At 40.8% G+C, this 13,580-nt stretch overlaps 1 protein-coding gene across 2 annotated transcripts in view; it reads left to right on the top strand.

Annotated features, from left to right (window-relative positions):
* PLPP1 (phospholipid phosphatase 1) overlaps nt 1-13,580 on the top strand; it is a 55,286-nt gene that overhangs the window by 33,684 nt on the left and 8,022 nt on the right. For both annotated transcript variants that reach the window (XM_072359931.1, XM_072359930.1), the window contains exon 4: nt 7,718-7,775. In XM_072359931.1, coding sequence (XP_072216032.1) covers nt 7,718-7,775 — 58 coding nt within the window. The remainder of the gene's footprint in view (nt 1-7,717; nt 7,776-13,580) is intronic.

Raw genomic sequence — 13,580 nt, 5'->3', positions numbered from 1 at the left:
TATTGTGATTTATGAAGGTTTGTGGATACCTGTGTAGAGAGGGCTAATTGAACAAATAGAAGTCTATAATCTGGTGCATGTGAGAGAGCAAAGCAGAGGATGCTAACTTAGAGGCATAGAGAGATGTAAAGCATTCAGATTGTGTGTTGAGTTAAACTGAGTGACACAGTCAAACTTAACAGAAGAGGACTTGCTTAGTGGTGGTTCTGCAGCGTGAGTGTGGAATGCTGTTGCAATATACTGGTAGGTTGGACTTGGTAATACTGTCTTCAAAACATACATGCTTGTTCATGGTAAGAGTATCAGTTTTGGTAACTCCTTGCTCCATGAATAGAACCCTGAAGAAGGAATATTTGTAAATCCAACACAGCCATGACCTGCTGCTCATTTAAAAAGAAGAGGTAGTAGACTAATCCATTCTTTTTCCCCCACTACTGGTTATCTCACAATGCAGTTTACTCTTCTAGTAGCTGCATGTACAAGATGTGGTGACAAGTGCAGAACAGCCAGGTAACTAGTTATTGCCCAAATAGATTGCCTGCTAACGTGTAATCTTTCTGTTTAAAAATGACAAAACCAATATTGCATTATGTCTGCCTGTTTCCATGTGTTTTGGGGTAAAGGAAACCCAGTAGACTGCTTGAAGAGGTTTAAGAGCCTGCTCAGCCTAGTAGTGAAGACAAACCTCCTGACACTCAATGAAGTTAGACTACTGTACATTGATCCTGACATCTGAAAAAGTTTACTTGCTTCCCCTGCTTCTTACAGTATTGGTCCTAGTGATAGGACCAGAGGAAATGCTTTCAGGCTACAGCAGGGGAGATTCAAGTTGGACATTAGGGGAAATATTACTTCTCAGAAAGGGTGGTCAGGCACTGGAATGCCCAGGGAGGTGGTGGAGTCACCATCCCTGGGGGTATTCAAGGAATGACTGGATGTTGTGTTGAGGGACATGGCTTAGTGGGAGCTATTGGTAATAGGTGAACAGTTCGACTGGATGATCTTTTAGGTCTATAGTATTTACAAGGAGTGTTTCAAAAGAATGGTGGAGAAAGAGGGGAAAGTAATTGCAGATTAAAAAAAAAAAAGTCCACAATAAAAACTTATTTCTTCCTAGAACCTACTATTTCTGTTTTTTGTTGTTGGAATTGTAAAATCCTTAGAGTTGAGACCTTTAAAGACCATGTATTCCAACTCCCCTGCCATGAGGACTGACATGCACAGCTAGATCAGGTTGCCCAGAGCCTGATCCAACCTCACCTTGAAAGTCTCCAGGGCTGGGGCATCAACCACATCTCTGGACAAACTGTTTCAGTTCCTCACCACCCTCACTGTAAAAGAATTCTTCCTTATGTCTAATCTAAATCTCTTTGATTTTGAAACCATTTCCCCTTGTTCTATCACCACAGACCCTGCTGAAGAATCTGTCCCCTTCTTTTCTGTAGCTTCCCTTTAGATACTGAAAGGCCTCTATCAGGTCACACTGGAGCCTTCTCTTCTGCAGGCTGAACATCCCCAGTTTTTGTTGTCATAGGAGAGGTGCTCCATCCCTTGGATCATTTTTGTGTCCCTCCTCTGGACACACTCCCAACAGGTCCATGTCTGTCCCTTACTGAGGACTCCACATCTGGATGCAGTATTCCAGGTGGCCTCCTCAGTGCAGAGATGAGGGGTAGGATCACCTCCCTTGCCTTGCTGGCCATGCTTCTTTTGATTCACCCTGGGATAGAGGGGGTAGTTATTAAGATAAGCAGAAACTTTGATTTGTGTAAGATAAGAACACAACAATGTTCTCTCTCTTTTTTTTTTTTTTTTTTTTTTTTTTTTTTTTTTTTTTTTTCAGACAGTTGATTACACATTTTTTCTTTTGCAGGGTTAGTCTCTTGGTATGCTTTGTCTGTATTGGAAAGGTTTGTTTATTATCTACCATCACATAAAGCAGAGCTGAGTGACTCTGCATTCCTGTCTCAGATATGATTGTAAAGGACAGTGGAAGTTTCACTTAGAAATGCGTTTGTCAGTTAAAGTGCCAAAGTAAGGCATACTGGACTAGAAAGATTCTGGCAACTCTTCCCTCTTGGAGTGTAAGGCTTCTTACTGCAGTCTGGGTTTAACCAGTGGCAAGAAAGGGAGAAAGCTGCAGAACTGTGAATAACGCTGTCTTCTGAAAGTGGATTTCTGTCTTCTAAGTAGGCTTGGATATTGTTAAATGGATAACTTGCCTATGCATTTAATTGATCATTCTTTTCCCTGCAATAGAGTGCCAAGTACTTGAAGATTTGTCTCTTCTGATGTCCTTGGAAGTTGTTTTTATGCGAGTCTGTAACTCTTCGAGAGTGGGTGCTGTGAGAATATGTTGACCACTGAGTGCAGAACTGATTGTTTTTAAAGAATGTGCTACTTCAGCCTATGTTTAGGCTTATCACTTTATTCAACTAAGTCCCCTGTGCATTGAAATTCTAGGAATATTTCCCTGCCAAGTGTGTGCAGAGCTGTCTGGCTTATTTGAAACTGACGTGCTGACCTGCAGTTCTCTTGGACGTTTTATTCCACTAAAGATCAATGAAATGTGTAGCACAAGTGTCAGGAGAAGCTTTGAGTGAAGACATGGAAAGTCTGAAGTGCCTAGGGATAGAAATGATTTGCCAGCTTGTTTAGGGAGTGTTTGGTTTTGTGTTGATGTGGAAGTAGATATAATACTGAGTCTCCTGTTTTTCTGTTATTTAATCATTTCATAATTCAATACTGGGAAGATTACCTAATTCTAATCTTAACTACTTCTATGTGGTGCCACAGAACATTCTTGCTTCTGAGATACGGGTCTAGCCTACTTTTATTTTATTTTATTTTATTTTTTTTTTAATTTCTAAAGCTTCCTCTTGGTTTCTTACTATTCAATACTTTATTGTACTGTACTTATTTAGCTCTTTCCTAGTACCCTTTTTCACTGAGGCTGTTCACTTTCTAGTTGACTCTTGTAGAGAAGTGCACTTTGCACACTTCTACACTTTGCGTTGTCCATACAAACATACTACATGGAGACATTTATTTCCTAAATGATGTGCATTACAGGGTGCTGTCAAGCAGATGTTAGTACCTAAAACAGACTTCTTGTGAGTGTTAAATGTTCCTTTTACTTGGAGCATGCTATGCTCCTTTTTCTGCCAATCCCTGTACAGATGTGTAACTGCTAGAACCTCCAGAAACAACACTTTAAGGGTAGCTTAGGACTGTTAAGGTGCTTAAATGAAGAAAGTAAACAATTTTATTTAGTTGCTGAATATAGGTAATTACTCTAATTAGGAGCTATAAAATGCAATAACTATCACAAGTCAAAACCCAGTCTCTAGTATTTGGAGAGAGATGAGCAGTGGCTTTGAGACATTTTTTCCCCCTAAACTCTGTCACTCCTTTGGGATAAATTTTATCATGTCTTTCTGTACCCCAGATATTTCTATATACCAGGTATTTATACAAACTCCTTGAGAGCAGCCCTGTGGAGAAGAACTTGGGAGTCCTGGTGGATGAGAAGCGGGACATGAGCCAGCAGTGCGCACTTGTAGCGCAGAAGGCCAGCTGTGCTCTGGGCTGCATTTAAAAAAAGGGGTGGCCAGCAGGGAGAGGGAGGTGATTGTCCCCCTCTACTCAGCTGTTGTGAGGCTCCATCTGCAGTACTGTGTCTGGGCCTGGGGCCCCCAATACAGGAAGGACATAGGGCTCTTGGAGTGGGCCAGAGGAGGACCACTAAGATGATCAGGGGACTGGAGCACCTCTCCTACGAGGAAAGGTTGAGGGAACTGGGCTTGTTTATCTTGGAGAAGAGAAGGCCATGGGGGACCTCACTGTGGCCTTCCAGTACTTGAAGGAAGCATATAAACAGGAGGGGGCAATGGCTGTTTAAGAGGGTGGGTAGTGATAGTACAAGGTGGGGTAGTTTTAAACTGAGACAAAGAGGGTTTAGGTTAGATATTAGGAGGAAGGTTTTCTCTCAGAGGGTGGTGACAGACATGCTAGAACAGGTTGCCCAGGGAGGTTGTGGATGCCCCATCCCTGGAGGCATTCAAGGCCAGGTGGATGTGGCTCTGGGCAGCCTGGTCTGGTCGTTGGTGATCCTGCACATAGCAGGGGGTTGAAACTGGGTCCTTTTCAACACAGGCCATTCTATGATTCTGTACTTCTGTCTACATTGAGAAAAATTTAGTAAGCTTATTGCTCTGTACAGCTCCAGTAGGTAATGCAGCTGGCCTTGTAGCTTGTTTGGAATATCTTGTCCTCAAACTGTACTGTTTCCATACAGAAGCCTTGAATAAAGGGGACAGCAGTTTACATACTGAGAGGTTTACTGTCTAGTTGAGATGATTTAAGAAATATCGCCTTCAGGTAGGTCATACTCTCTTAACTAAGTTGTCTTGTATGCATAAAAGGAGTAGACCAGAATTAAGCTGTTGTAGATGTCAAAACTAACAAGGTGTTCTTCCTTAGTTTTGCTTATCTGTGGTTAGAAGTCCTGGGTAGAAGTATGGAATGGTTCAGTATTCACTGCAGTTACTTCCCTGCAGGAATTGCTCATACTCTGATTAATTTTCCAAGTTATCTTTAAAAAAAGAGGCTTACAGTTGCTGACTGTAGCAATAATTATAATCACTTCTATGGTAATCATTTTTAGGAAGTACATCTATTTTTAGTTTCATTTTTATCATATAATATGTAAACCTGTGGCGAAACTAAACTTCAGGAAAGCTGAACAGCCCTTAAGCTGCCATGTTTTAAGACCTTCTGTAGGCAGTGAGCTGTACATTACACATTAGACACTAAGTATGCTTTAGATATCAACTGATAAGTGAAATTGGTTCAGTATTACTTCTTAAGGTGTTCTTCTATCTTGGTAGTATCAGTTGCTCAAGCGGAAACAGCTCTTGCTTTTTCCTGATAAACTTTGTTCCTCATGTTCTAATTGGTTGAGGTTGATACTGAGTATAAGGCATAGATTGCAGATCTGGTCTTTTGAATTCAGACTTTCTGGTGTTGAAAGAATTGAAACAAAACTTTACACTTACCAACATTGTTTCATGACATGGGAACAATATCCCATGAAACTACTTGAGCGCTCATGAAATCTGAGATGCAAATTCCTACAGGGATATTTTGTTCTCCTTTATTAGCCAAAAGTAGAGTTTTTTAGGATTGCCTGTAGGATTTAATCTGCAAAAATTATAATACTTTGCTCTTCTTAGGACTACTAAATGCATATTATTATTATTTTTTAAATTAATTTTATTTCTTTATTGTAATTTGCTTGTAATTCCTGGCTCATGGCAAGCCAGCACTTGCAGTATGCTCACAAGGAGGCCTTGGCTGTGAAGCAGCTTGGCTGGTTCATTAGACAGGATGTTCTGCTGGCTTTGGGAAGGCATTTGTGTGCTGAGGAATGGTCATGAAACCTTTTCAAAATATTTTAACTGAAACAATGGAAAAGCATTAAGATTTTGAACAATTTTTGTTTTATTTTTAACAAGTCAAGGGGCAGCAGTATTGCCAAAGAACTTTCACTGGGATTGCACAATGTACGAATTGGATCAATATTTTGTCCCAGTTGTATTTTTGGCAATACTTCATGTGCTAAGCACTAAGTTTTCAGTCATGTACAGTTTATTTAATCTGTCTGATGAGAATGCACTTCAATTTTGTATTCTTCAACCTGGAACAAGGTATTCTTTATGTTACACTGTGCTTATGTTGCTCTAAAACCATGAATGCCTGTAGGCAGCAACACATTTAAGATAGTGATTCAAAAACAAATGTAAGAAATTCTTTTTCTCATTCAGTAGCCTTCTGAATTCCTTCAGCTGGCAGTATGTTGCCCTCAGGAGTCACAGGAAAAGGTCTTGGGGAAAACAGCAATAACCTAAATGGCAGTGGATAAAATACTGGTGTAGAATCTAAGGGTTCCTTATTGGCTCTTTAAGAGTACTTGGTTGTTGTGTCTGACAGACAGAACTTTTCCAAGTTCTTGTTGTACTAGCTTTCACAGCAGAGTTCTAAACAGAGGTCTTAACTAGAGAAGAGTTGAGATGTACTGGAGTAGAGGAAGGTCATATAGCAAAATTGCAGCCTTACTGGGTTTTTTGTTTGTTTTTTAATTTTAAACATCTGAAGATGTCAGTCTTTATACTGAAAATTGGAGTTGAAAACATCTCTGATACCTGCACGTACAAAGCTTATCTTTTTGAAGTTCTTTCCAGTTTCTCTGAAACAAAGCTGTTGGTAGTGCTTGAAATAGCTCAAAAATAGCTGCTTTTTAATAGCTTGGACACTATTAATAGTCAAATGTAAACCAAGAGCTACAGAGAACACTTGATGTGAGTTTTCTTACCACTCTGGAGTGCATTTCTTAATGCTGCGCATACAGATTAATCAAGAAGTTTTGGAGTTTCACTTGTGCATAAGATTGCTTCATTGCTTCCCCTGTGGTATTTCTATGGTAAACCCAATTACCCTACTGCCCACTGTTACTCTCTGATGGGAAGAGCAGAGGTGTCTTGACTGACTTGGATTTTCTACTGATCCCTGGCTGAGGCCTCCAGGTGCAGTGCCGAGCTGAGACACCTGCTGGAGGTGGCAGGGAGCTGCCTGTGGAGTCACAGAACTTCCTATTAATCTGTGCCTCTTTGTCAGGGTTGAATGAGCAGTGTAACACAACACCCTCAAATTACACAGAAGCCTGGCTGAGGCCTGTGAAATAACCTGTGAAATGACTTAGAGCAACTTGTGGAGAAAATGTTTATGTAATGTGTAGAAGATAGCTGAAGTATAGTTGTTTCCCCATTTAAGGTTGGATCAGAAACCCCTTAGCATTTTGCTGTCTCCTCTTGACAAAGAAGTGGCTGGGCTTTGTTCTGTGCATACAATGTCTCAGGGACAGTAGCTCTGTCAGGCACCTGCTGTTCTGCACTTTTCTCTAAGCAGCTTATCTAGAGGTGGGGTGGACAATGAAGGCTCTCCTCAGAGTCCTGAGGACTGCCACTGTTGGTCCCTTTCAGCCTGTGCCTTCTAGAAGCTGTTAGAAGTCAGAGGCAGCATTGCCTTCCCTAAAGTAAGTAGAAACAGCTTTATACTCTGCTACAGATATGAGATTAGGTGTCATCTTTTGCACTTGGCTAGCTAATGTACTGTCTTCCTGCCTTTCTTCCTTGTTCTTCAGTGGTAGATGATCACGGTCTGTATGAACTGCTACATTTCACAAATGTACACATGTAAATAGGAGCAGTTTAATGTTGTCTCTTGATGGTGACCCACAGTAACTACACTGCTGTTTATTCTCACGTGCATACTGTAATTATCTGACAAAACTTGCTTTTTTAATTGGTATATTTACAGGCTTTTTGTTCTGACATTTATTAGTAATACTAAACAGCTATTCTGCTCTAATATACACTCAGTTTCTAGTTTGGGGATGTGCTTGCTTACTGGACAAATTTTGAGTTGAAGGAGAAGCAGTTACTGTCTGATGCTGGGATCAACTTGATGTTGAAACAGTGAGGCTGGTGCTATTTGTCAAAAGCTACTGACAGACACAAGTGATGTCTGTTGTGCCTTGATAGCAATCTTGAAACAGCATAGGAATGTTTGCTTTCTTTTCTTGTTCATTTGTGTAAGATAACATCACTGTGGCAAACATATGGAAAAATAATGAAATGTCTGGTTTTTTTTCTTCCAGACTATCATTTTACTCTGGCCATTCTTCGTTCTCCATGTACTGCATGCTCTTCCTAGCAGTAAGTATGTTTTTTCCATGTATTTATTAGCGGGGGAAAAAAACCAGCACAACTTCTTTATTTAATGCAAAACACTACAATAAGAAATGTTTGGCTTAGTTAGGCTTTGCATGTTTCATTAAAGAAACTAACTAAAATAAAACCCTAGACATAAATGCTTAATCGAACATGAGTGGGTCCATAAGTTCAAAACAGGAGACCAACTTTATTTTCTAATTCTTTAAACTTTTCTGTACCTTTTTCCCCACCTCCAAGAGGAGACGAAAAGGGCATAGGAACTGAGGGGAGAAGTTTGGCTGCAGAAATAAAAATAAGACTACAATTTTTTCTGATAGATTTATAAGTATGAGGGTTTGAATGCTTCTTCCTTGGGAGTTAATTTTCAATTTCAAGCCTCCCAATCCTCATACACTTTAAGTCAGCTCAAGTCAGTAAGATCCTCCTAGAATAAGCTTTGTAACACTAGAAATTTGATACTTACATGCAATACAGTGTATGTTCCTCATCTGTCAGATGATTGGAAAAAAAAGAAGTGTTTTTTCCTTGCTTATTATTACCTGTTCACCTGTATGGTTTTGGAGACTTGTGGTGCGGTTCCGAGAGACAGAATATGTGGATCAAAATCACCATTTCCATGATATAATGAAGTGATTACATGTTATGTAGCAACCTAATGCTGACTTGTCCTGCTGCGTTTAGTTGTACCTTATCTTTTCCTTGTATGGTTTCATTATCCATGTGAGAATACAATATTGCAACCCTTCAGAAGCACAAACTTAGACAAGAGAAAATTCACTATGTGTATGGTAATGAGTCTGGTGTATAGTTTGTACTGATTGGATGAAAGTCACTGGTCATGGATCTGACTCTGAACTTTTATCTGTTACTTGTGTGAATGATTCCTGCTTGCTATGGCTTGTGGAAAAGGAGGCTGTGGTCAGGAGGACTTCTCAGCCAGTATACACTTAGAGAGAGGGTGCTGTTTTGAAATCTTGTCTCATAATGAAAACTCCCCCTACCTGTGCTCCATCTTCCTATGCCCTTGTTATTTGCTGCAACACTGAGATAGCATCTAAACAGTGTGAGTGCTGTGTAATGGTACTTGTGCTTGGACTTCCAGGCTCTGTTTTAAATTGCTAGGACTTTAGGGAAAAAATGCAACCTTTGGCAACAGGGGTTGGATTTTTTTTTTTTTTTTTTGCTATTCTTCTGAGTATGTGGGTTTCTTCGCATGGTTTGAATAAATCCTGTCTATAGTAGCCCATTACAAGGTATTTGCTGGGTTTCTTTTCTAAATCCATGCTTGTGGAGAGTTGCTTAACTCCTGAGCTGAGGTGCAGTCAGCTATCAGGTTTTGTGTACCTATATATGTATGCTTCATGCTTAGAAATCTTCTGCATGGGGAACGAGGTGGACAATGAGTCAGGTCCTTCCTCTGTGTCCTGCTTTGAAATGCTGTAAATCCAGTACTTGTGTCAGTTCCTTAACTTGTAAATATACAGATATCCTTAGCTCTGATAACAAGGCATTTGTGAAGCAGTGATGTATTGCACATGAGTTCGTTTGTCATTCAGGAGTGACAGAAAAATGTTTAGAGCAGAATTCCAAATGTTAGAGGAAGCAGCTGTCTTGAAATCAGAAGCACGGGAGAAGGAACCTAATTTCAAAGTTTGCTCAAAGGTCTGTTTTGGACCTGTTTGGTCACACGTTCAGGCACACGGTGGCTGCTGCTAAAGTTTTTGCACGTGGGATATTGTGCAAGGAACTGCTGCTGTAACCCTCAGTTACAGCATATGGAGCATTCTCAGTCATTGAAGGAATTTATCTTCTCACGTGTTTCATCCTCAGGTATTCTCTGAATTCACGCAATGCAATTTTCATAAGACTTTTATAGTAGTCGGACCCTGCCTGGAGGAGGAGGCAGCATTCTTTTTCTGCACCTCTATTTCTTGTTTTACTTCTCTGGCTGAGCACTACAAACAGTATAAGACTTTGAGATTAGACTTGTTCCTTCATAGGAACATCTGAAGAGAGTTAACAGCTCCTGTGCAGCACAGTGAGGGTGTGTTTTCCTCTAATTAATAAGGTATTGCTGCATACCAACATTTGCATTGACTGTAGTCTCTGTTGTTTGTTTTAATAAGCAAATCGCGAAACAAATGTATTCAAACAGGCAGCTGTTACATGAAGATGAGGCAAATGTTTTCTTGCCTTCCTCCTTGCCCACGTGGCAAGGCAGAGTGCTGCTGCTGGCTTTAAACCAGGCCTGCGGCATTTGATAACCTGTTTGTTAACTGAACTCTGATGCTGGCTTCATCTGCTCTTTGCACACTTACTCCAGCTGCAGTCTGAGTCATGAGCGGGACAGAATTGTGAACGTGGCATTACTCATAGACAGCATTAATCATAACCAGATGCTAACATGCTGGTTTCCTAAGGACCAGAGGAATCTGCCTTGTGCGTACTGCAGAACATGTACTCTTAACTGCTGCTGAATGCATACCTACTGGCAGGTTGTGCATGAAGAAATGGTACTGGGTAAAGTTCAATGGGAAATGATCACTGCCATGGATAGCACAGACATTGCTCCTGTGAAATGAGGATGTGCTTAGGGTGTGTGGCTTAAATCATCTACATTGCAAAATATTAGACAAGCAGTGAAATACTTCTTCAGCTCAGTTACCTGAGACAGAATTGCTGTGTTAGAAGCAAGTTAAGTGGTAGCTGCACTTTCTGTTATGTACAGGAACACCTGGAGGATTTAAAACAAAAAAACAAACAAAAAAAAAAAACAAAAACCAAAAAAACTAAGAAGAGGCCATTTGCCACTTCCAATAAGTGTAGATGGTTTGATTCTAAATGCTACAGTAATGTCCATGGGGTAATAATGTATATGGAGTAATAATCCTTCAAGGGTCTTATTTCTAAGCAGGATGTCCTGATGCTTTGCATGAGGATTGAGCTAAGGCAGAGGTTTTCTAGTAGCAATGTAAGAAGGATATAAATGTTAGGAGCTGTTCATGCCTTCATAATGAGCATTTATGCTGTGCTATATGCTTTGCACTGCTTATCTCAGTGAGGAGCAGAAGCATGCTGGTTTTGGTCTTAAGGGGGAAGAACATTTTTAGTACTGGTAAAACTCAAAATACTGTGGACTGGTGTGAATTCTTCTTGCTTAGGATATTGTTTTCTTACCTAACAGGCAGGGCTTTCACTGCTAAAACTCATAAGTGCTTCTTTTTGGTAATAAAAAAGTGGGCTTTAGAAGCATCTCTATTGCAGTCATCCGTGTGTTCCCTACTGAAGAAAAGTTTAGCACAAGAGGTTACTGAGAATTCCATCTGGAAGGAGGTAGGGAGGCAGGCATGAGACTGGTGACTTGTGATTATGGGGTTCAGTCCTTGACAGGGAACCCTGTTGAAACTATTGGTGACAAGAAAGATTTCTCAAGTCAGTGGAAGCTATGGTGTCTGAGTTGCAACTATACAGCTCCTGATACTGGGGGGAAAAAGAACCTGCAGGTCTAAATGTACTTCTGTGATAAATGTCTCATCTCAAACTGAGGGAAGGGTATGTAAAAATAGCATGCAATTCAATCTTTATACTTAATGGGAAGGATGTGTTTTGTTTTTTCTTCTCTTAGATGTGCTGCAACCATGCCTTGGGATCACAGACAAAAGCAGAAGGGCCAGCTGAAAAGTATGGCAGTCTGAATAAAATGGAAAGGATAAGAGTTGAAAAGTGTAAACTTCCAAACTGAAAATACGTGAATTACACTTGGGAGGAGCTAGGGAAACTTGAGTGAATACCACGTCCTATGAACTGTTCAAAATGAATAGTCTTAAGTTAATCATATCTGGGAATTTGAAGCATTTCTCCTTAGTTTGTCTTCTGGTTTGTGGAGAGCAGATGTGAACTTTTAACTTCAGGAGTGGAAATATTTACTTGTATGTAACTTGGATGCATGTATTTTTGGGAAGATTTGCTCCCCAGTATTTACAGCTACTTAATATTACCTTTCCAAAGTTCTCTCTGAGCAGTGTTGGCCTTCCTTACGTCTGGCAGTTAGGCTTAGAAGGTTGTCTAAGTAAAAGGAATGGGTCTTTGATTCCATATCACCTGAAATACGTCCCTAATGGATAGTGGCCTCATTAAGCTTGTGCCTGGTTAAAGCCTTCTATAGAAACCTGTAATGAGCCTAAGTATTGTTACTGTGCTTGGATTTCCAGTGTGTTTATGTGGAAAATCTTCAGCTGAACTGATCTTGTGTAGCTTGCTGTATGTGACTGCATGGCATGAAAATAGACATGAGGATGGTCCCTATGGTTAATGAGACTTCTTGCTGGAAACGGAAGTCTGTTCATCTGTAGTGTCTGCAAGACCAGTTATGAGGCCTGACTTTTTAGGGTAGACTTGTTTGTTTCTAGTCATTTTATTTGTCATCTTATGGAATGGGTTGTGGAGTGTCAAGCCAGGAAGCAATGATGGCAAATGTGTTTTGAGACTCACTTGGCAGAGCTAGGAGGGTCATTTTGGGACTGAATTGTTATCTCTGGGATGCTTTTGCCAACAGCAGCTTCATGTGGAAACCATGGGGAGATTGAGCAGCAGCAGCATCTGGGGACCTAGTGATTTAGTAACAGATTCCGGAACCCAAATTGTTGTCATCCCCTCCCCTTGCTGCTCCTTTCCTTTCATCATTAAACAGCTCACATATTCTCTCTTGTATCAACAAAGCCATCTTATCTGGCTTGGAAGTTAGGAGGGTGAGCATAACTGAGCAATGTCCCTGCTACTAAAATTTCACTCCTGCCTTGAACGCAGATACTGCTGTTCATCAACATTTGAGACTTTCATTTAAAAAAAAATTGTTTTAGATGTTCTGTCTGAAAACGACCTTACTCATTCAATGTGTCCTCTTGTCTTCAGTAGCCAGAATGCAACCCCATTGCAACCACTGCAGCTGGCAGCAGTGAAGATCAAGTTGCTGTAACAGAGTCGGACTTGGCTGCAGGTAGACTGGGCATGTTGCTGGCTGCCCCTAGCTGGGGTGAGGAACTATGCTGCAGGAACCAGCCAAGCTGCCGTGCTATTCTGGGGAGAGTAATGTGGGATGGAGGGGTAAAGAATCCATGACTTGTAACTTGAGTTGCTCACAAGCTCTCCCACAACTCACTGGGAAAGAAGATCTTGTGTGCTCATGGAAGCAGGAAACTGTAGAAGAGAACTGGAGGGCAACTGGTATTTCAGTGACCTGGATTGGCAGCCTGCCTTTCTGCCTTGTGCAGAGAGACAACGTGCTAGGCACAAATGAAGGTTGGGTTTAGGCCTGTGTGTGTGTACTTACAGTCCTAAATGTGCCAGTCAGGCACTGCTCTTGAAATCTTGTTTATGTTGGAATTAAAGGTTGGGTGAAGCAATACCCAAATAAGGTCCTGGGAGGCTTAACCACAGTATCTTACATACATCTGTTTGCATGGCAGTATTTCTTCACTGTCCCAAATAGAACTGAAATGAGCTGTGGAAATCCCTAGTTTGTTCCTGCCCATGTGAAAGTTGAGGACTATCTGGTCCTCAGAAACTGATAGGAGGATATGTCTTACTGAGAGCGTGTGGCTGTAGTTGGGGCAGAAACAAGTGCATTACTTGGAGCACAGCTTAAAAAGTAAAAGGTAACTGGTAATGCTATGAGACTAGAGCATGGAGACGCTTGTTTCTCCTACTTGTAGTACTCATTCAGTGTTCAGACTTCTCAGTAGCAAGCGAGTGAAGAAAAATGACTTTTCTGTAGTGCACTCGGGAATT

This window comes from Excalfactoria chinensis, chromosome Z, assembly GCF_039878825.1.
Source record: "Excalfactoria chinensis isolate bCotChi1 chromosome Z, bCotChi1.hap2, whole genome shotgun sequence".
Taxonomy (NCBI): Eukaryota; Metazoa; Chordata; class Aves; order Galliformes; family Phasianidae; genus Excalfactoria; species Excalfactoria chinensis.
The sequence above is the reverse complement of the archived record's forward strand: the minus strand, read 5'-3'. Positions and strand labels throughout refer to the sequence as shown.